General features: G+C 45.7%; 1 protein-coding gene and 1 pseudogene across 1 annotated transcript in view; both read left to right on the forward strand.

The window, feature by feature from the left end:
- Positions 1 to 2740: 2740 nt before the first annotated feature.
- LOC142450755 (guanine nucleotide-binding protein G(I)/G(S)/G(O) subunit gamma-12 pseudogene) lies at positions 2741 to 2956 on the forward strand (annotated as a pseudogene).
- Positions 2957 to 18106: 15150 nt separating this feature from the next.
- The window catches only part of SLC5A8 (solute carrier family 5 member 8), a 47412-nt gene continuing 42248 nt past the window's right edge, over positions 18107 to 23270 (forward strand). Inside the window, exon 1 of the mRNA XM_075552715.1 lies at positions 18107 to 18457. Coding sequence (XP_075408830.1) covers positions 18107 to 18457 — 351 coding nt within the window. The remainder of the gene's footprint in view (positions 18458 to 23270) is intronic.

Here is a 23270-nt window from a genome sequence, read left to right on the forward strand (position 1 = left end):
TGCCATCTTGGAACCCACGGTTATATCTACTGTGTCAATCCATCCTGTTGGGGGTTTTCTCTTTTTTTTGGTCGACCCTCTACTTTGTCTCCAAAGACTAGTCTCTGAACTTTGTATATGACCCTGGCCCTGTTAGTATTGGAAATACCAGCGACATCGCTTCCAGCAGCACAGCAACGCACCAGTCACCGCAGTACAGCAAACTGACAGGTGAGTGGTGGAATCTATGTATATGACCGTTTCTTTTTCTCTCTCAAAACTTTTAGGATCATTTCTCTAGATGGTTCTGGAATTTCATAATGTGGGTCTTTTAAAAAATTGTGATAAAATATGCATAACAAAACATTTGCCGATTTAAGTTTCCATATGTATTATTCAGGGGACTTTATTACATTCTTCATGCTGCATAATGATCACTCCCCTTTCTTGAGTCATATCACCAACACCATACAGTCGGTGTCTGAATGAGTATTTTGTTGTGTGCTTTACAGAAAGTCCCTAAATGTTTTCTTCTGCCTCTTCTCCTCATTGTTCACCTTTGCTCCTACATCTTTTACTTTCCAAGAGCTCTGTTCTATTCTCTATGGAGGATCTTCTTTTTTTAATCGTTTTATTAGGGACTCATCCAACTCATCACAATCCATACATACATCAATTGTGTCAAGCACATTTGTACATTCATTGCCCTCATCATTCTCAAAACATTTGCTCTCCACTTAAGCCCCTGGCACCAGGTCCACATTTTTTCCCTTCCCACCCCGCTTCCCCCTCCTCATGAACCCTTGATAATTTATAAATTATTGTTTTGTCATATTTTGCCCTGTCCGCTGTCTCCCTTCACCTCCTTTTCTGTTGTCCGTCCCCCAGGGAGCAGGTCACATGCAGATCCTTGTAATTGGTTTCCCCTTTCTAACTCGCCCTCCCTCTGCCCTCCCAGTATCGCCACTCACACCACTGGTCCTGAAGGGATCATCCGCCCTGGATTCCCTGTGTTTCTGGTTCCTATCTGTACCAGTGTATGGAGGACCTTTTTAACAGCAAGCTCTTTTCATTCCATGAATGTAAACCTGTCCTTTTCTCAGAAAACAATAACTTTGTTTTATCATAGGAAAAATCTGTAACAGGATACTTGCCATAGATAAGTCATTGACAGGATGATCCCCATCCACAGGAGGCGCAAGCCTCATGACTATGTGCACTCTTCCATTTCTCCTTCAACCTTCCCTGAAGCTCAGGGTCCTGAAAGCAACCACTCCCCCCAGTCCTCCCTCTCAAGAACTGTGCTCACACCCACACAGGGAACTTAGCAAAGGTCTTGGTAAAATGAATTTAAAAGAACATGGAATTTTCGACAAACTTTTGGAAGCCCTCCTATGTGTGAGCGTGTGTGTGGTGTGTGCGTGTGCAGGCGTGTGCACACATGCACAAGAGGGCTTCCAAAAGTTTGCGTAAATATGGAATTAGAAAAGAATGATCGTATGCGTTCAGATCTCCGTTCTTCACATACAAGGGATTGGGCATGTCCTTCAGGGCTCCTCGCTGATTCGTTCTAGGGAAGGAGGACCTCAGCTGACTAGAAGCTCTCAGTGTGGAGGCTCAGCTCGTGGATGGGAGCAGCCCGTGTTGAGGTGGTCAGGTGGCGATCCTTCCCTTTTGCCCCAGGACCACTTGCTGTGCCCCGTCTCGACCCCAAGGTTGTCAGATAGAACCACCAGTCCTCTGCAGGGTCTTCCATGACTGTTGACCAGGAGACACATCTCTAGCTCTTTGTGGGTGCACGCCAACCTTCAAGGTTTTTTCTGTTATCAGCTGAGCACATTTACCGCGGGCACTGCCTTTGATGATACAGCTTTCCATAGAGCTCCTAGATCTGTGTGTAGGTCATTCCTCTTAGACTGTTCGTTTCCCCCAGAAAGGCATCTCCTATTGTCTTGCCGGAGAGAGCACCAGGCTGGAAGTCAGCATCCTGGGAGCCCAGGAAGGCAAAGGATGCTCGGCCCGAGGGTCTCACCATTCAGTAGGCTGCTCTCTGTAATCATTCTTTTCTAGTGGAATGCTTCGTGTCTGCTTTTAACTATATAAAGGATGCCCTAAAGCCAGAGTGTCAAACATGTCTTTCAGAAGGATAGCCTAGGCTTTTTGCCAAGAAGAAGGGAGGAGTGGTTAGTTACCTGGGCGCCCAGCCCAGTAGAAGAGAAAAGGTGTGGTTTATACATATTCCTTACATGTCTTCTGTTTTTCATCCCACCTTACACCACGCCTTTAGAAGTATGTGGCCTCCCTCCAAATTCAGACACTTTCTAGGGGTTCCTAAGGTAGACATCGTTTTGTTCTTCTTGACTGCCTCTCCTTAAAAGATTTAACACAGGAAGAAAGGAGGCTCTTTTCCCGTTTGTTTCTCTGCATCCCTACTTCCGAAATTGCGTTGGATCTTGAATACAGTCTTTTCTTTCTCTCTCTCTCCTTGTCTTTCTGGAAAATGCCTAGTCTATTCTTTGGTGTAATTTTAGGCACTCTCCAACACAGTAGAATCTGTGTTATAATAATAAAAGAAATCCAGGAGCGAGGCAGAGCCTGCAGGAGCGGCAGGCACAGGAGAGGTTGAGACCTGGTGGCAACAGTGGGACAGTGCAGGGGCCACCGAGCAGTGGGCACAGGTGCTTCATTCCACCACTTAAAGCCTGACAACCTTGGACCACACAGAGTCTTGCTGCTTCCCGGTAAACCCAATCATTGATTGATGCCCAGCAAAATGGCAAGCACCCACAACTTCGCGCAGCAAGGATAACTGAGTAGCAGTTACGGTTAGAAGCCTCCCTGGAGAGAATCAAGGTTTTCAAGGTGTCAGGGGACCTCATGTCCTCCTGTGAGGAGCATACCGGAATGCCCCGCTGCTGGTCAGGATTCCAACTTCTGAAAACCTTTCAAGGATAAGAAGATGCACATGATCTTGTAGTAGAAGAGTGACACCTTTGCTTGCCTCTTCTTAACCAAGCAGATTATGAGCGGCTCCTTGGAGAGATTCACCTTCGGCTTGTTTGGCATAACCGCTGATAATAATGAAAATGCTCCTATCTTGGAATCCTGGACGCTGAAGTCTATTCTCCAAGCTGTCCTTTCTCTAACATACCTTCTACCGAGTCCATAGAGAATAACTGTCTTGTTTTCTATTTGGAAACTGTGGTGTCAGCATGGGTGAGTGTTTAAGGAAAGTTGATTTTTTTTAAAAGCACACAGGTGTGCAAAGATACGTGTTATTCCATCTGTCGGGTTTTAAATGGTCTAAGCACCTATCTAGGTTAAAATGCTAAGAATGACTGAAATATTGAAACCTTTTCACTCATTTTTGTGTTCATAAATAAAGCTGATGCCAACCCGTATAGTGCTTAAAAATCCTACCGGTCAATTTTCATTCTTTGTAGATCATCTTGTATATTTTAAAACATACCTAAGATTGATCATATGGGAGAGTTTGAAGAGCTTGACTCATGTCAGAACAATGGGCCCGGGTCTGAAGCCCATCTCCATGTGAGATTTCCCTTCCAGTGGGCAAACCCTTGGACAAACTTAAGCATACAGCAAAGGAAGCTTCTGCACTGTGATTAAGTGAAAGATATGGAAAGAAAGGTTCTGAAACGAGGGCCTTGGAATAAGGACCTTTATCAGAATACCTTCTCCAGTGCTCAGGAAAAGTTTTAAGATAATTAATTTGGGACCCACTTGTAGAAATCCTTCTCAGAAAACTAACTGGCTGTAAAAAAAACAAAAAAAAAACCCCCAAAAAACAAAAACAAACACCACCACCCTCTCCAAGACTCTTTCTCCACCAAGTTGTCCCTGTCTTCTGCCTCCCTGATCTTACAACTTCCAATGGGGTGTTGTGCTTTTAGTCTTTGACGTCACCTCACAAATATGCTTCTCTTGGCCATTTTGAAGAGTTTGACTCCACTTTGTGAGAGGCAATGTGTTCCCTGTTCAAACCGACTTGAGCCTTTTTTTGTTTTCTTTTAAAGAAACAGAGGATGTGGACTGCTTACTTAAAGAAAGCTAATGGTGCTCCAACCCTGGAGTGCTGACCCTCAGGAGGTGGAGTGAGAACCAGATAAGAAAGGAACAAAATATAATAAGCTAGGTGGGTGTAGGTAGAGCTGCTAAGTAGTGACTCACTGGAGCCTCGCCCAACTCCCAAGCCATCGGGTGACACTGGCTGTTGTCACTCATGCTAGATTCACCAGGGCTTTGCTCCAGCCCCAAAGACATGATGCAAGTACTCTGTAAAGAAATTCATACACGCTCCCCTTCCTTTGCCATTTCAGGAGAGAAGCCTCAGAACCCCCTAGCAGACAAGTCTGTGGCAAGGGAAAGATTAAGCAGGCAGTGCGGGTGGGGGTGAGGGTTGGCGGGGTGGGGAGACCAGGAGAAGTCTGGTGGCGCAAATGGTTTGCAGTTGCTAATGTAAAAGTTGCCAACTTGAATCCACCCTGTGGTACCAAGGAAGAGAGGCCTAACAAACCCAAGGGCAAGGAAACAACAAGTGATCCAAATCAGTGGTGAGGAGGGTGTGGGAGGCCTACCAGGGCATGATCAAGGGTAATGTAACCCAAGAGGAATTGCTGAAACCCTAGTAGGACAGGAGGAAAGTCAAAGGAAATAGAGGAAAAAGCTGGCAGGCAAAGGGTATTTATAGAAGTCTAGATAAAGACATGTACATATGCAAATATATTTATATATGAGGATGGGGAAATAGATCTATGTGCATATATTTATAGGTTTAGTATTAAGGTAGCAGAAGGACATTGGACCTCCACTCAAGTACTCCCTCAATGCAGGAATACTTTCTTTTATTAAACTGGCATTTCATGATGCTCACCTTTCCGACATAACCACTGAAGACAAAGCAGGTGCGTAAGCAAATGTGGTGAAGAAAGCTGATGGTGCCCGGGTATCAAAAGATATAGTGTCTGGGTCTTAAAGGCTTGAAGGTAAACAAGCAGCCATCTAGCTCAGAAGTAACAAAGTACACATTGAAGAAGGACACCAGCCTGTGTGATCATGAGGTGCCAAAGGGATCAGTTATCAGGCATCAAAGAACAAAAAATTATATCATTGAGTGCTCACCTCCATGATACGATCACTGAAGATAAATGGGTGCATAACAAATGTGGTGAAGAAAGTTGATGGTGCCCGGCTATCAAAAGATATAGCATCTGGGGTCTTAAAGGCTTGAAGGTAAACAAGCAGCCATCTAGCTCAGAAGCAACAAAGCCCACATGGAAGATGCACACCAGCCTGTGTGATCACAAGGTGTCAAAGGGATCAGGTATCAGGCACCAAAGACCAGAACAAAAAATCATATCCAAGTGAATGAGGGGGAGGGCGGAGTGGAGACCCAAAGCCCATTTGTAGCCAATGGACATCCCCTTACAGAAGGGTGTCTGGAGGAGACAAGCCAGGGTGGGATGTAGCAACGATGAAAATACAACTTTCCTCTAGTTCCTAAATGCTTCCTCCCCTCCCGCTATCATGATCCCAATTCTACCTTGCAAGTCTGGCTAGACCAGAGGATCGACACTGGTACAGATAGGAACTGGAAACACAGGGAATCCAGGGCGGATGATCCCTTCAGGACCAGTGGTGTGAGTGGTGATACTAGGAGGATAGAGGGAGAGTGGGCTGGAAAGGGGGAACCGATTATAAGGATTTACATGTGACCTCCTCCCCGGGGGACAGACAACAGAAAAGTGGATGAAGGTAGACGTTGGACAGTGTAAGGTATGACAAAATAATAATTTATAAATTATCAAGGTTTCATAAGGGAGGGTGAAGTGGGGAGGGCGGGCAAAAGAAGGGGACCTGATGCCAGGGGCTTAGGTGGAGAGAAAATGTTTGGAGAATGTTGAGGGCAAGGAAGGTATAAATTTGTTTTTACACAATTGATATATGTATGGATTGTGATAAGAGTTGTATGAACCCCTAATAAAATGATTAAAAAGCAAAATAAAATATGTTCTCATTACCATTGTGGGGAAAAAAGGAAGAAAGGCCTGCCATCCCATTTCTGTCAAGAGTGCAGCCAATAACAAAACCATCGCACAGTCTACCTGGTTACACACGAGGCTGCCATGAGCTGGGAGCTGACTGAATGGCAATGAGTGAGGCTTTTTTTTTTCCTTTGCTAGAGGATTATGTTATGTTATTTCCCACTCTATATTGACATAAGAGACATAAAGTTTTTTATTTGTATGCTTGCTTGCTTGTTTTTCCCTGTTAGGAAAGCGTAGGGTTGATTAGCCTAGATTAGGATTTAATAAGATCACTTGCTTCCAAATTTAACTTTTAGAAAAGGTTGGGGGATTCTAGAGGCTAGCAGGCTTTGTAAATAATGGAGGATCTTATGTACCCATTTTGTCTTCATCAATTGTACCAGGAGGGTGGAGCATCTCAGATTGCCAATTTGTTAGAGCAAGGTGTTCAAAATGGGTGCATAAGAAAGGATCCCATGATCCCGGTGATACCTATCACTTCAGACTAGACTGGAGCGTGTGCACAGGTGTAGATAAGAGATAAGAGCTCATGACATTGGCAACCTAGGAGCAGGAGTGGGAAGAGCGATACCAGATGGGAAGGGAGAAGGGGTCGGAGGAAGAAGGAGGAACCCATCATAATGATCGACACACTACCACACCCCCTCTCCAGGAGAAATAACAATCGAAATCATGGGGGAAGGGAGACAGTGGTCGGAGTAAGATATGAAAATAATAATTTATAATCTATCAAGGGCTAACTAGGGTGGGGGAAGGAGGGGGAAAAAGAGGAGTTGATACCAAGAGTTCAATAGAAAGTAACTGTATAGAAAAGAATTATGGCAACATATGTACAAATATGCCCAATACAATTGATGTATGGATTATAATAAGCATTGTGAGAGCCTACAATAAAATGTAAAAAACTGATTTAAAAAAATAATGGAGGATCCATACACTAATATCTTTACCATTTTCTTTAAGCATCAAAAAGTGCTGGGTTCTGGGGGCTTACAATGATGAGCAAGGAACAGCCCCTTTCTCCAAGACCTTCCCATTCATCCCAGGGCACAATGTGAAGACTTCATTGGCTAACAGCAGGGACATCATTCAGAGTGTAAGTACTACCTCTTTCTAGATCCTCAGGGTCCATCTGTACAGCCAAGGTTACACTCTGACTTTCTGGTGCCTGCTGCCTGTGACCCAAGATGCTCATCAGTCTCTGCAGTCCGTGGAATTACAGACATACGAGCACTGAGCGTTTCTGTTCTGGAACCTCACTGAGGCTGTTCGATTCTGTCCTGTAGGGTCACTATGAGGCTGAATAGACTTGATGGCAGTGACCTTGGTTTTAGATTCATGACAATGCAAGAAAAAAAAACTTGATTGGGATGGGAGAGATGGACTTTGAGACATATACCTGCATTCTCTCTCTCTTTTTTTTTGCCTCAAGTGAGTAAGTTCCTCTGCTTTTAGATGGAAAGAACCTTAATTCAAGCAACTGTAATGTTGTCCACCCCCCATCATCAGTTTTTCATACCATACCATGGTGGCTCATGTGATATTATAATGCCAGACTGTGTCACCTCTATTTCAAATAACAGCAGTGATAGACAGGTGTCAACAGCGTTTCTAGACTGAGACAGACTAGGAAGAAATGTCTGATGATGCGCTTCTGAAAATTAACCAATGAAAACGTTATGGATCATAACATTTATGACGGCATCAATAGCATAATGCTAAAAGATTACTTCTCTAGGTTGGAAGGTACTCCAAATATACAGGGTTACAAGAATGGACTTGAGCAGACCAAGGTTGTGAAGATGGCATAGGACCGGGCAGTGTTTCATTCTGGTGTACATGGGGTCACCAGGAATCGGAGCCAGGTTAATGCCACTTACAAAAATAACATTGGACCACAATGAAGACCCAAACAAAAGAAGGAGGAGGAGGAGGAAGAGGAGACTTTAAACATGCTAAGGGGCTCAAAGACACTTGGTTATGGAGCAAGTACAGTTAGGACTCATGAAATATTTAATAAACTTGATCATTTTTTCCTACTATTTTCTTCCCCCCTACTTTTATTGGGGGCTCTTACGTCTCTTATCACAATCCATACATTCATCCAGTGTGTCGAGCACATTTGAACATATGCTGCCATCATCATTTTCAAAGCATTCTCTTTCCACTTGAGAACATTTTTGATAAATAAGCCCACCTTAAATAACAGATAAGGTTCTAACAGGTGATGATATGGAGGGGGCATTTACAAGTGAAAGAACCATACCATTGGCTATGCAGTTAAGGGTTTTTTGTGAAAATCCATACCATTGACTATGCAGTTAAGGGCTTCTTTGAGCAGTTTGCATGAGTTATGACACATATCAGCACATTTTAGTCCCTCCTTCCTTCTGAAGATAAAATACCTCCAATTATTTGTGTACTCCCATTGTTCTCACTCTCAAAAATCTTTTTTTTAACAGTAAAACGCCCATTCAGGAAAAACCCAGAGTTGGTGGGTGTTGTAAACAGTTGGTGTGCTCTGATGTCAACTGAAAGGGTAGAAGTTCAAGTCCACCCAGAGGCACGTCAGCGGAAAGGCCTGGTGATCTACTTCTGACGAGTTAGTCACTGAAAACTCTGTGGAGCATGTGTTCCTCTGACACATGTGGGGTTTCCATGTGTCTGAGTCAACTCCATGGACAGCGGTTGGGTGGGGAAGAGAGCCACACTTCTTTCAAAGAAACCTACACTATAAAGTTAGGAAATAACCTATAGTGCAATCTGGTAGTTTTCGTGTTGACGTTCACCTGAGTGCCCTGTGTCAGGGATGGTAAATAAGCCTTTCCCAGAGAGTGGAGGTGAGTAATAGGAAATGCATTCCTAGCTCCACTCCAGGGAAACCTGTTTGGCTTTGCCGGGTCCTCTTCATATTTTCGTTCTTCAGATGTAGCAAATGGCTAGCAATTACTTTTCTGGGAGTAAAGATGTTTTGCCAAACTCTAAAACACACCAAAATAAGGGATCGGTGGGACAAAAAAAGGACGGGCATCTACATCCTGTCCCCTGATTATAAACGAGTTGTCTTTGTACTTGTGCTTAAGTCAACACAGTAACTGTTCGTAGACGGTCAGTCAGTGAAATGTTTGTCTTAGAATATCATATATAGGCTACCTTTCTATTCGTAAAAATTATTAAAGGAACACATGGAAACATCTTTAACAAAACAGGAATAATACATTTAATGAATGTCGCAAGATAGTGAAGGTTTGTTATTACAAATCCTTGTACGTACCTTGAGTTTTTAACGTCATAGGTTTCATGAGGAATGGTTTGTAACTCTGGGTTGTACATAAGTTGGATGTTGGGAACCCTGCCTGTACTCTGATGTAAACTGCCACTTAACACACAATTGAACGAACTCTATTGCCTTAAGGCGCTACATAAATAGGCATACTGCCTACTTTTATGTGTTCACAAGTGCAATGACTAGTGCGAAGAATAAAACAAAGTTCAGTAGGAAAGCTACAGACGAACAAGTGAGCATTTGTACCTTCTCGTCCACACAGTCTACCTTTCTGAGGGAAGTAGCTAATTTTTCTACAATAGTAACTTGAGGGCAGCTCATGTTATGTCTGCTTAACTGTTGACTTATGAACCATCTGAAGTACTATTTCTTCCTAGCCCATGGTTATCACAAATGAGTAGCTAGAATTCCTGTGAACTTGCAATTTTGTCTTCCTTTCCCTGAGTATCTGATACAGATCTAATTTCTTTACATCAGGAATCATGTACCATTTGCTGTGTCATGAAGAGATTTTCATATCCCAGTCATGACTTTGGAAATAGTATAGCTTCTCCTTCTTTGCCAAAGAACAGGAATATGCCTTGCCCATCACTTAAATGAACCTATGACTTGACTCCATCCGATATGCTGAGTGTTCCCAAAAGTGCAATGCAAATGGATTTTTTAAAACAGCAAATAACGCTGAAAATGCACTAGAGAAATGTTTCCTTTGATGGAGATGGACAACTGAGCCAAGGGTAGCCAACCTCTGTGAACAGCAGCTACCGTCCCATTCTTCTCTGTCGTCCTCCATACTGGGTCAGCTGATATCCCCCTCCTCCTTTAGTTCTCCCCTGTTGAATGACAGGCCAATTCTTTTGAGTAGGACTCCTCTCCTTGGGGAGGAGAGAACAGCTGGTGGTGAACGCAGGGAGAAAAACTACAGAGATGATCCGCTTTCCAGGAGAGACAGGTAACCAATCACAGGGCTGGTCATTGGCATAGTGAATTTTGTTTTATAATCTGAAACAGCCTAGCTTGTCCGCTGATGCTGAGCTGGGAAGAGATGATCAACATCCAGGGAAAATGGTTTCTGAAAATGAAGTCCGGTGAAAGCGGTGAATTGGTTGAGGATGACAGAGGCTGCTGATCATCCCTAGATGCCCTTCTCCCCATCGTCCTTGGAAGCAGGATCTCCGGTGGTGAGCTGGCCCATGGATCCCCAGCAAGAAGGTTTTGTTTTCCAACATCTCCTGCAGTTAGATGTGAACCTTGTTTAAACTCTGTCCAGCGGGAGATAAGTGGAGCTTATGCCACAAATCCTTTCAATTAGCCATTTCCTTCTTCCTGCTTCCGTGGAAGCCCCACTCTGAGGGAGACAGAACCGAACAAAAAGCTCTTGGATTCCAAGCCACTTTAGTAAGTTCTGCCCCACGAATCCTCTGTGATGTCATTACATGTGAACGAGAAATACATCTTTATCTCACTTAAACTAGCGCTATTTTGGTTTCTGTCACACTCGGGCAAATCCAACCTGAATGGATGGAATGGGTACAGAAACGACAGTGAAAGAAAATGACTAAATCTAAATACCACTTTAAGATAAAAAGTAGTTCCTGATATGGTTTTCCTCATTTTTCTGCTCAGATGCCCAAAACACACAGAAAAAGAGGAATTTTGCAACATCTGAAACCAGAAGGGACAATAAACCTATTGGAAAGAATTTTCTAATAATTCTTTCTTTGGTTCATTCATTTATTCAGTACATGTTTTGAATACACCTTCCATGTACCAAGGAGCCCTGGCAGTGCCGTCAGGCAAGCACTAGGCTGCCAACCCAAAGCGCAGTGGTCCCATCCCATCAGCTGTGCAAAGGCTTGACATCTGGGAAACCCTATAAAGGGAGACTATGCGTACCTCGAGGGGAGTTGTGGTTAGTGGCCATCAAGTTAGTTCTGAATCATGGTGACACCTTGTAGTGATGAACAAAACAGATAAAGGTACTGCCTTCAAGAAGCTCCTGACAATAAGAGATGCGCCACAAGCAAGCTAAAGTAAGACAGTGTCAGGCTGTATAAGTGTGGGGGATTAAAACTGAGCGGTGGAAGGGACCCTGAAGTGATAGACGAACGCCGTGAACCAAGTTGCAAAGGAAGGTTTCTTGGAGGTGACATTTAAGCTGAGACCTGGATGACAGACACGCAATGAGATGCAGGTAACTGGAGGAAGCGTATTCATGGCAGATGCAACAGCACACGAAGCCTGTGTGGCATGTTCTAAGAGCTTGAGGGCGATGGTGTGGCTGAAGTAGGCACGTGGGAGAAAGAAGTGGTAGGAAAAGATGTCTTAGAGATCATTAAAACCCACACTAAAAAACCTCCAAAAACAACCCACACTCAAAGGACCAAACTCAGCTATCAAGTGCATTCTGACTGACAGTGACTCTGTAGAGGTAGTTAAGGTTCAGATCATATAAGAAAAACTCTTAGGAGAACATATATAACCAGACTAAAAACCACACTCAGAAATTCATTATATAAAGGAGGCCCTTCTGAAAGATAGGAAGGCGTCTTTCCCTCCCCCAGCTATTATGTTCAGAATCATAGCATGGGTCCCCTAATGAGGAGTCCAATGTCATCAGGAAAGACTGCTCTCTGGAGAGGACAGGGTCAGCAGACTCAAGGAAGCCCTCCATGAGATGGATTGGCTCACTAACTCTAACACTGCACTCAAACACACGGAAGATGCAGGGCGAGGCAAAGTTTCATTCTACTGTTTCAAGGTGTCCATAAGTTGGATCCAAGTGGACAGCAATGAACAGCAACAACATCCTCATTAGAGAACCTGGTGTTCATTCCCCTGCTCTTTGGGTGGTTTCTATCAAAGTAGGCCTTTTTGGATATAGTCAGAGGCTGCCCTCTCCAGAGACCTGATACTGTGGCAGCGAGCCCTAGCAGCACAGTGGTTAAGTTCTCAGCTGTTAATGGAAAGGTGGGCACTTTGAACTCACTGGTCACATCTTGGGATCTACTCTGATAATTTTTTTTTTCTCCAAGCCATTGAGCCAATTCTGACTTACTGCGACCTCCTCTGGGGTTTTGCAGGCAATAACATCTTTACAGACCCAATAGCCTCACCTTTCTCCTGAAGAGTGACTGATAGGTTTGAACACCCAACGTTGTGGTTAGCAGCCCAATGTTCATCCTCCAGTTCCACCAGACTTCACAGCATTGGAAAACCTATTGGGTAGTTTTCCTCTGTCACATGAGGTTATTGTAAGTCGGAGTTGACCTGATGGCACATGACAACAACAGTGGTCTTTGGGCAGAAAGCTGATGGGGATAGAATGGACTAGTAGTGCACAGTGAGTCTTGGAAGGGTCAGTCCTTCCAAGACAAGCACAAAGCTTGAGTGGACATGGGAGAATTCCAGACATAGTGGACACTGCATTCCCTAGCTTTGGTGCACTCTTTCCTCATGAAAGTATGAGAATGACAGACAACAAGTACAAGAAAAATTACTGTCTCTAGGAGAGTCACAATAAACACAAGCCCCAAATCACTCGGGATTGGGTTTTACCATACTATCTAGTTGAAATTTTGAGAATCCAAAAGAAGGGGAAAAGAAGTTGAAAACCAAGACATGTGCACCCTTGGCCTTTTAAAAGACAGTTTTATGATTCACATATCATATAATTCAATGGCTTGATCATATTACACACTGGTCTTTTGGCAGACAGTAAGGGTGGAACTTATTCTTTAATTTAAGGAGAAGTAACTTAACACAGGGTCCTGCAGTATTTCTCCTTGTTGTGTATGGTGGTGTGTGAACCAGGCTCGACTTCTTGGCATCTAACAACTCCAACAACTCAAGACAACCAACAATATGTGTCCTATGAAGACATTCTGTGGAACAAAGGACAGGGAACATTGCTTTGAAGACTCCGGGAAAGAAAAACACAATAAAAAGGACTTGCTCCAGGAACATGAAGAAATAATGAAACTTGTAAATAGTTTGGCATGCTTAGGACTGAGAATGACACGGTTGCTAGCCGTGAGGGTAGAGAAGTTGAAAAGATTTTAGAATAAGATCGAAAGGGAGATTATAGGGAAAAAAGCCAGGGATATTAAAACAAAGAAGTAATCATCTACAGCAGAAGCAGTAAATTGCAGCATTACTGTGGCAGAAAAGGGAGTCAATGATCTAATACAATCCTGATGTCTTAGGATGGATAGCTGAAAGAACAAGGAGATGGAAATGACTGGTCTAGAGGACCAGGGAGATTTTCTTTAATAATTATAAATATTTCTGAAGGCGATACGAGAGCAATTCAGAAGGAAAGGACACATTGTTGCAGATGAGAGTCATGGTAAGAGCAACACTTTGGAATTAGGGGTATAAATAAAATAATATTGATTAGCATTGGACCTGAAGGAAGTTATTAATAAAATCAAACAGAACCCATGAAGAATTGCCCCAGGCTGTAATTGCCCCAGGCTGTAAATCTTTTAAAAGACAGATAGTCACATATTTCTCCCAGGGAGCAGCTGACAGGTTCCGATCAATAACCTTTTAAGCTCCCAGCCCTGTGCCCCCAGCATTCCTGGAGTGGCTTACAAAGCAATAAACATCTGGCTGATCCCAGGCCACTCCCTACTAAGAAATTCCAATAAGACAATAGAAAATAAGCTACAATTCTTTTTAGGAGGGGTGGGGGAGGGAGGATAAAAGATTATAAGAGTAGAATTTTTCTACACAACTAAGATGTGTGTAGGAAGTATAGCCAGAATGCTCCTTAGAGGCAAGGATGGCAAAACTTCATCTCAACTACTATGGACACGTTGTCAGGAGAGATCGGTCCCTGGAGAAGGACATCATGCTTGGTGAAGTAGAGGGGCTGCAAAGGCAAAGAAGATGGATTGACCCAGTGGCTGCTACCATGGGTTGAAACTCAAAAACACCCGGGAGGCTGGCACAGGACCAGGCAGTGTTTCATTCTGTTGTAAGCAGGGTTGCTATGAATGAAATCGTCTGGAATCTTAAAGGCAAGCAAGCAGCCATCTAGCTGAGAAGCAACTATCTGGCACCTCACACTAACAAGAGCAACCTGTGGACACAACGGTGAAGTCACCCCCTATATCCAAAGGTGCAGCAAGGGGAACACTCATGCAATCATCTTGAAAACATGATCTCGTATGCCCTGATGAAAATTTGCATTTCGATGCCAGATATACTGTACCAGAATCTATATGTTTAATAAGATCTTACGTATACATAAAAATCACCTGGGGATCTTTACAAATTACTTGGGGATCCCGATAAAATGTAGAGACTGATTCAATTTAGAAGCATCTGGCATGAAAAGGCAAATTTTCAGTTGGGTTTTGAACCAGAAGGAATTGGTCCGAAGCCCTGATCTGAAGGTGGGTACTGGACACCTGAAAGATCCGAGCGAGGAAGAGGTTCCAGATTACATGTAGTTTCTGGCACTAGGACAGCGTGATAAGCATCACCAAGGAAAGAAAGACCATTTCGAATAGCAGCTATCGCTTACACCAGCCTATTCTCAGCAACCTGGAAGCATCTGAACAATTGTTCTTGTGCCTTGCTAGCGCGAATTCCAAACCATACATTTATTTCAACAATCAAATGACATGAATTTAGCTTCTATTTCGCGCTTGATTTTGTTTTGAAAATGTCTATGTAATTATACCAACTTACAAAAACCAAGACCAGACCCAGCTTTTCTCACACACTGGGTTGAGCTAAGGAGCCCTGCAGGAGCTCTCGTGGCATAGTGGGGTACACATTGGGTTGTAACCCACAAGGCCAGCAGTTGGAACCTATCAACTGTTCTTTGGGAGAAAGAAGAGGTTGTCTACTCCATTAGAGAGCTACAGAAACCCAAACGGACAGCTCTACTCTGCCCTATAGGGTTGCAATGAGTCACAATCACTCGATGGCAGGGAGGTTTGTTGGTATTGTTGTTTTGGGGCAGAGCCCTGGGTAATGGTTAATGTGCTCAGCTACTGACTAGAAGGGTGGAGATTAGAGTCCACCTGGATGTGGCTGGAAAGAAAGGCCTGTGGTCTGCTGCTGAAAAGCCATTGAACACCCAGTGGAGCTCAGTTCTACTCTGACATATGCATGCGTCATCAGGAGTGGGCATGAACTTGAGGGAAGCTGACTTGGGCTGGGCTAGCCTCATTCGAAGGGTTACTTGCAAAATATTGACTGGTAAATTATGAAGATGTACAGACGTGACCCAAGGACACTCTGCCGGAGGGTATAATTTAGAAGGAAACCCAACCCCCCCAAATTGTCTTAATTTTACAAATGTTATTTTTGTGATTCGTAATATTTCAACAAGCCACTTAAAATATGTCTTGAGTGCTGATCCTGGAAGCATATTGTATTCCAGATGTCTCCAAGTCTCGTCATTTAAGGGCACGTCTCTGTGTCTGCAGTCCACACACCTCTGAAATTTAGGCAGTACCCTGGGGAGCACCGTGATGCAGAGAACCAACATTGAAATCAGACCTGGGTTGAAAACTTTCATCTTGAAATGACTGAATGATTGAACTGCACAAACTGAGACCAAAAGAAGATGGTACCATGAAAGGGTTGAACAGGGAGACTTGATACTGGAATGTGTATCAACTGTTCCGCGAACCTGATGACCTGGTCTGTACACCTTCACCTAAGTCCCAATGAAAAAGTTTAAAACAAAACCCACACAAAACTTTCATCTCTACTTCCATTTCCTCAGACGGGTGACTTAATCTTGCTAAATCACAGTTTCTTCGCTTGAAAAATGGAGGTTATGGACATTTATCGAGGTTTCAGTACAGGTGTGTACATATGTAAATATATTTATATATAAGGTAGGGAAATAGATCTATGTACATTATATTTATATGGTAAGTATTAAGGTAGCAGACGGACATTGGGCCTCTACTCAAGTACTCACTCAACGCAAGAACACTTTGTTCTAATAACCTGGCACTCTCTGACACTCACCTTCCCGACACAAGCACTGAAGACAAAGCGGGTGCATAAGCAAATGTGATGAAGAAAGCAGATGGTGCCCGGCTAACTAAAGATCTAGTATCTACAATCTTAAAGGCTTGAAGGTAAACAAGCAGCCATCTAGCTGAGAAGCAACCAAGCCCAAATGGAAGAAGCACACCAGCCTGTGTGATCATGAGGTATACCTGGGATCAGGTATCAGGCATCAAAGACCCAAAACAAAAAATCTTATCAGTGTGTATGAGCGGGAGCTCAGAGTGGAGACCCAGCCAAAGCCCATCTGAACACAATTGGACATCCCCTTACAGAGGGGTTACAAGGAAGAGACGAGCCAGTCAGAGTGCAGTATAGCACTGATGAAACATACAACTTTCCTCTGTTTCTTTAATGCTTCCTCCCCCCCAACTATCATGACCCCAATTCTACCTTACAAATCCGGCTAGACCAAAGCATGTACATGGGTACAGATAAGAGCTGGAAACAGGGAATCCAGGATAGATAAACCCCTCAGGACCAATAATGAGAGGTAGCCCTACCAAGAGGATAAAGGGAAGGTGGGGGGAGAAAGGAGGAACCGATCACCATTATCTACCTATAACCCCCTCCCAGGAAGATGGACAATAGAAAAGTGGGTGATGGAAGACATCGATCAGTGCAAGACATGAAAAAATTATAAATTATCAAGGGTTCATGAGGGAGGGTGTTGGGGAGCAGGGAAATGAGCTGATACCAACTGCTCGAGTAGAAAGAAAATGTTTTGAAAATGATGGCAAAATGTACAAATGTGCTTGATACAACGGATGTATGTATGGATTGTGATAAGAGCTGTACGAGCCCCCCAATAAAATGATTTTAAAAAAGAAGGGAAAAATGGAGATTAATGCCCATCACCAGGAGAGAATGACGCGCGTTAAGGTGTCGGACACGTGATCTGTCAATGAACAGCAGAGGCCTAGCAGTGCAGCGCATTAAGCAGTGAGCAAGACGTGCTGTTTGGAAGCACCAGCTTCCGAGGGAGGAAGAGGAAGCTGTCTGCTCCTGTCCAGATTTACAGTTTGGGAAAACCTGTGGGAGTTAGGTATGTAGGGGGGCAGGTGGTGGCTGGAAGTGGGGTTATTATTCATATTATAGTCTCTACCATGTGTACGGGCTGTAGGGATAGGCAACCGACTTCTTTCTCTCCTTCAGGGCCGCTCACTTGTCCAGGGACTGGGACCCCAGATCCGTCAATGCATGGCCCAGGACAAGATCAGATCTAAAATCTCCAGGCCCAAAGACGTCGCTGAAATCAAAGGCTCAGCAAGCGCCCTTCGACCCGCACTCCCCTACGGGTGGCCTGCTCGCTTCAGTGGGTGTCTTCTCCAGCGTGTCCCTCGGCCAGGATGGCGCTGTCTCCTGGAGGCCGCCGCCTGGTCGGTTGTCCCGGTCACGCCTGCGCCATCCCAGCCAGTCACCCTCCAGCCTGGCACCTGGGGAGCGCTCGGCGTGGGCAGGGCGTCCTGAACCTCGGAGCCAGGGCTCCAGGGACAGCTGCGCGGTGTCCCCCGCCCCCAGCTCGGCAGGAGGGGGCCGGACACCTGGAGGACTCCTCCAATCCCCGCGGGACGCCCCGCCCGCCGCGCACCGGCGCCCGGGAATAAGAGCGCGCGCGCCAGGCTGGCGGAGCGCTGGGCTCCGGACGGACGACAGACGGACGGCTCGCGCGCGCGCGCAGGGCACCGGCGAAGGGGACGGGGACGGGGACGGGGACGGCGACGCGGGCGCTGGCATGGGGGCGGCGCGGGGCATCGGCACCTTCGTGGTGTGGGACTACGTGGTGTTCGCCGCGATGCTGCTCATCTCGGCGGTCATCGGCATCTACTACGCCTTCGCGGGGGGCGGCCAGAAGACCTCCAAGGACTTCCTGATGGGCGGCCGCAGCATGACGGCCGTGCCCGTGGCGCTGTCGCTCACAGCCAGCTTCATGTCGGCGGTCACGGTCCTGGGCACCCCCTCCGAGGTCTACCGCTTCGGGGCCATTTTCACCATGTTCGCCTTCACCTACTTCTTCGTGGTGGTCATCAGCGCCGAGGTCTTCCTTCCCGTCTTCTACAAACTGGGGATCACCAGCACCTACGAGGTGAGGGCGCAGGGATGTCCCCTGGAGGCTCCCGGGACAGTGAGCTCGGTCACTTGGCCCCAAAGTCTGCCCGGTTCAGGTTCTTTCCAGCCCACCGCAGCGCTTTGAGGGGAGAGGAGGAATCTTATAAAGTTGACAACTCCTGTGAGTTAAAAAAAAGTTTTTAAGAGGCTTCCAAAGTAAATGGAGTGAATTGGACGATAGAGTTTTCTCCTTTTATTTATTTAAATCTCTTATAACAATCCATGCATCAATTATACCGAGCGCAGGTGTACTTATGTCGCCATCCCTATTTTCTAAACAAGAGCCTTCTCCTTTTAACTTCTTGAGCTCCGGAGTCAAAGGGAAAGATTGTAAAGCTAGATCTTTCTCCAATTTGGGAGGCTGTGATCAGAACCCACCCACAGCTTTGCGGGAGAAAGACTGGGTGGCGGCGCTCCTGGAGGCATTCTGATCGGCCACACTGGGTCCTTCAGGATGAGTCACTTAGGCACCCGCCACAGCAAAAAAAACCCCAAACCAAATAAACCCACCTCCCTCCAGTCTCAGCGCCTGCTCTTGGAAACGCACTGCTAGCTCCAGATGCTCCAAGGCTGCATGGCTGGTGAAGTATTTGCAATCCTCACTCCCCAGCCCCACTGAGACGCTGGCACTCACTCGTTAACACGCTGCATCTTTAGTCCAGTCCCCTACCTTTGAGACCAGATCTCACCACTTACCAGCTGTGTGACCTTGGCAACTTAGTCGACCTCTTGTGCCAGTTTTGTTGTTGTTGGTTTTGCCTGCAAATGGCAGTGATAATACTGCCTCCTGTCACCTGACAGTTGAGAGGCTTCCATGAGCTGAGGCAAATGCAGCCTCTAGACCTGTGCCTGGTATGGAGCAAGTGCGGGGTAAATGTTGCCTATAATGATTGTGGTCTCTCGTGACCCTAAGGGAGATTCAGCGGCAAGCACCGGAGTCCTCTCTCTCTCTCTGGTCCATCAAGGTAAACCCACCTTTCTTTATTGCACAGGCCCAAGGGGCTATAGATCCCCCCAAACATCCTGGAGTTGTTTTCAGGACAGGGTTTGCAAAGATGGGGCGTGTTTGGTTTCGGTGCAAAGGCAGGGGTGTGGGGTGTGGGGAGGGAAGGATCGGTGCTGAGAGGCAGTGGTGGGCCTGGGCGCAGAGCTCTCGCTGGTCTCTGTCACATGGACAACCTATTCTCTGTCACTACATGAGTCCAGGGACCAGCCAGCCAAAGTCTCCTCTTAATTGGGCCAGTACCCCTGGGCTTGGCACCTCATTCTCCGCAGCTTGCCGGATCCTCACTTGCGTGGCATGTGTGCTCCGGTCCGGAGCCTCTCGAGGATATTTTCCCAGTGGGGCTGGTTCGGCTGGTGCTGGGAACAGGGATCCAGTGGCAGAGGTGGAGGTGACGAATGCTGCTTGGGATCTAGTGACATCATCTGGGCGAGGCACCCCAGGCAGCCTTGCCTTCCTGTGTCCCGGGCCCTGTGTTTGGGAGAGCTCAGCCCATCTCCCTCAGAATGAACAGAGGAAGGTCTCTGTTTAGCACAGCGATGACAAGCTGAGACTCTAGCCAAACTCAGTCCTAAGTTGGGTGTTTTCTTTCTTTTTCTTTGTATTTTTGGGGGGTTGGGTGGGCTATAGTGTAGAGGAGAGATGTGGTATTTTGAAGGAAACAAAATGAGCATTGGAAAAGGAGAAAATCAAACCAACCAAACAACCCCCGCACCCCGCCAGCCCCTGCCCCGCCACCCCCTGCCCCGCCACCCCCTGCTGCCATTGACCTGGTGCCAGTTCATAGCCATGCTGTCGGACAGACTAGAACTGCTCCGAAGGGCTTCCAAGGCTGGGGACCCTCGGGGGAGCAGACTGCTGCATCTTTCTCCTTGTGGGTTTGGACCACCGTCCTTTCGGTTAGCAGCCAAATACTTAGCCACGGCACCCCTACAGCTCCAAAGAAATGAAGTCAAATTCTGGAGACTTGGAAAACTCAGAAGACAGGCAACTCTGGGCCCACTTTCCCTCCGGGCCTCAGGCACGATAGTTCCCTACCACCACTCCTCCTTGTTATCAATTTCCCTACTGAGGCCTTACTGTGTCTGCATGGTGCTTTTCTCATGATAGAGAAGTCCATATCGGCAACGATGTCTGTGTCGCAAATGGGAAAGGGGCAACAGAGGGGTGGTGGTGGTGGTGACGGTGAAGGGAACCATGAGGGATGTTCCACTGCGTTAACATAGGGTCCGCTGGGATGTGTCCCTCATGGACATCACCTGATGCAACCTGCAGGCATTTGAGTTGGTGAACCCTGATCTATAGTTAACCACTCCCAAGGCCTGGGCACTGTTGGAAGAAGGTGGCAAGAGGACATCAGTGCTGGCACATGAAAACCACTCTTGTAACCACTGACCCATGTCCCTTCTGAACACAGCAGTCACTCAGCCAGAGCAGATAGATTTCCAGTGGTGGGGCAACGTGAGCACAGGTTTCAGCTAAGAATGCATAACAAGAGGAAAGAATGCTGAACCGAACTCACAGTACCCCCAAGGCTCTTTGTTATTACAAAAAAGTAAACTAAAAAGAAATCAAACTAACGAAAATAAACCCCACCCAAAAAATCTATAAAGAAAATGGTTACTGAAAAAAATGAGGAGCTGATACCAAGGGCTCAAGTAGAAAGCACATGTTTTGAGAATGATGATGGCAACAGATGTACAGATGTGCCTGACACAATAGATGGATGTATGGATTGTGATACGAGTTTTACGAGCCCTCAATAAAATTATTTTTTTTTAAAGAGGAAAGACAGAGAGATGGGGTTGTGGCTGGCAGAGAGAGAGAGAGGGAGAGAGAGAGAGAGAGAGAGAGAGAGAGAGAGAGAGAGAGAGAGAGAGAGAGAGAGAGAGAGAGAAGGAAGGAAAAAGAAAGAAACCCAATGGTTTCATGCATGCTGGCCACTGGGTTTCACACCATACATACACCACATGACTAAACTCACACGATGTCCCAGTTCCTGGGGATGGCCAATAGGTAAGCCATTAAGCGAAAGGTTGACAGTTCAAACCCATGTAAATCTGCCTTGGAAGAAAGGCCTGAAGGTCTGATCCTGAAAGGTCACAGCGGATGGAGCAGTTCTGCTTTGCACAAATGGGGTTGCCATATGTTACAATTGAATTGGCAGCAACGTTTTTCTTTTTTTAAAATGTGACTGAATATCCTCCTGAGGCGGATACTTGCAGGGCCTCATTTTGCAGGCAAAGAGACTCAGGAAGTGAAGCTTCAGAAGACCATATAAGCATTGCAGACATGCGTAGAGGCTGTGCAGTGGTGCGCACTCACTGCTCCCGAAGGCTTGCAGAACAGAGGCTCAAGCTGTGCAGAGAGAGCAAGAGTTCCGGGCAAGCTGATGGTGTCTGTGCTGCCAGCTGGTCCCAGCACAGACTTTCTCAAATGTCTGGGTCTCGTGCTGAGAGGGGGAGCCCCGTCATACAGAATAACCAGCTCTTGCTCAAGTAGTATATATCTGCCTATTTATGTTACTTTAGCTAAAATGGACCGTAATGAAGTACTTTTGATATTTCTTCATTACCACCTGCAAAGGGGAGACCTGAGAGGTGTCTAGCTACTTGCAGAGCCACAGACCGGCAAGAAGTATATGGAATGCAAGGGAAAAAAAAAACCCAAAGCAAATTCATTGCCATTGAGTCAATTCTGAGTCATAGCGACAGGGGAGAACTGACTCCGTGGATTTCTGAGAGTGTGACTCTTTCCGGGGCAGAAAGCCTCATCTCTCTCCTGTGGAGCATCTGGTGGTTTCAAACTGTGGATGTTAGCAGCCCAATGATGCCATCACCCTGCCACCAGAGTGCAACCCGCCGGCTTAATTCACCACTTCTCCAGACTCTCTCAGGGTCTGGGAACTGAGCTGCCCAACTTTGTTTTTATACCCACTAAAGTCAAAGTCCTCTTAAGTTATTCCAAGTTCTGAGAAGAGATCAGGGTTCACCAAAGGCACCCACTGTGACTTTGTAGTTTGGCCTGGAAATCCTATAGCTATTCTAAGCTAACTGCTGAATGAATTTGGGTTTCTCAGAGGTCTCCAGGTATTTCTTCAGCACCCCAGTAACTACCATTGAGATGGTGGCCAATTTCTTAGTTCTCTTTTGAATTGGTCTCATTTGAGTTTAAAATCCATGAATCTGGCTGGCTAGATCCAACTGAAATATATATATATATATATATATATATATATATATATATATATATATATATATATATATAATTTCAGTTATTTAGTATACCTGCTAAATTCTTATCTCTGTCACATTTTTCTCTCAAGTTTTCTTTTGACCCCAGCAATTTGGATATAGCTACCTAGCAAAGGCAAAGAAGGATCTGTCCATTCACGGCCCTGCATGTGTAGTAAGAGTCCTATCGACATAACACTGCTCTGTTCCCAGGCTCTAGATATTCCTCCAGCTTTCTAACCATTGTTCTGAGGGCCCCTTCATGGTTTTGATACCTGTAAGGCTGTTGGATTGAGTACCATTGGCTTATTAATATCTTGCTTTTGGATTGATGACATGGAAGAATGATGAGACTTTCTATTCCCATGAACAGTTACAGCCTCAGAACCCCCCAGAGGCTGTTCCACCCTGTTCTCTAGGGTTCCATGAGTCAGAATTCACTCAATGGCAGTGAGTCTGGTTTTCATTTCTTTGGACTAATGAATAGGTTACAACACCCCCTTCCTCTCTGTTTATATCATTTGTTCATCTCAAAAGCCTTGCCACGTCAGAGG

This window comes from Tenrec ecaudatus, chromosome 6 (assembly GCF_050624435.1).
Source record: "Tenrec ecaudatus isolate mTenEca1 chromosome 6, mTenEca1.hap1, whole genome shotgun sequence".
NCBI lineage: Eukaryota > Metazoa > Chordata > Mammalia > Afrosoricida > Tenrecidae > Tenrec > Tenrec ecaudatus.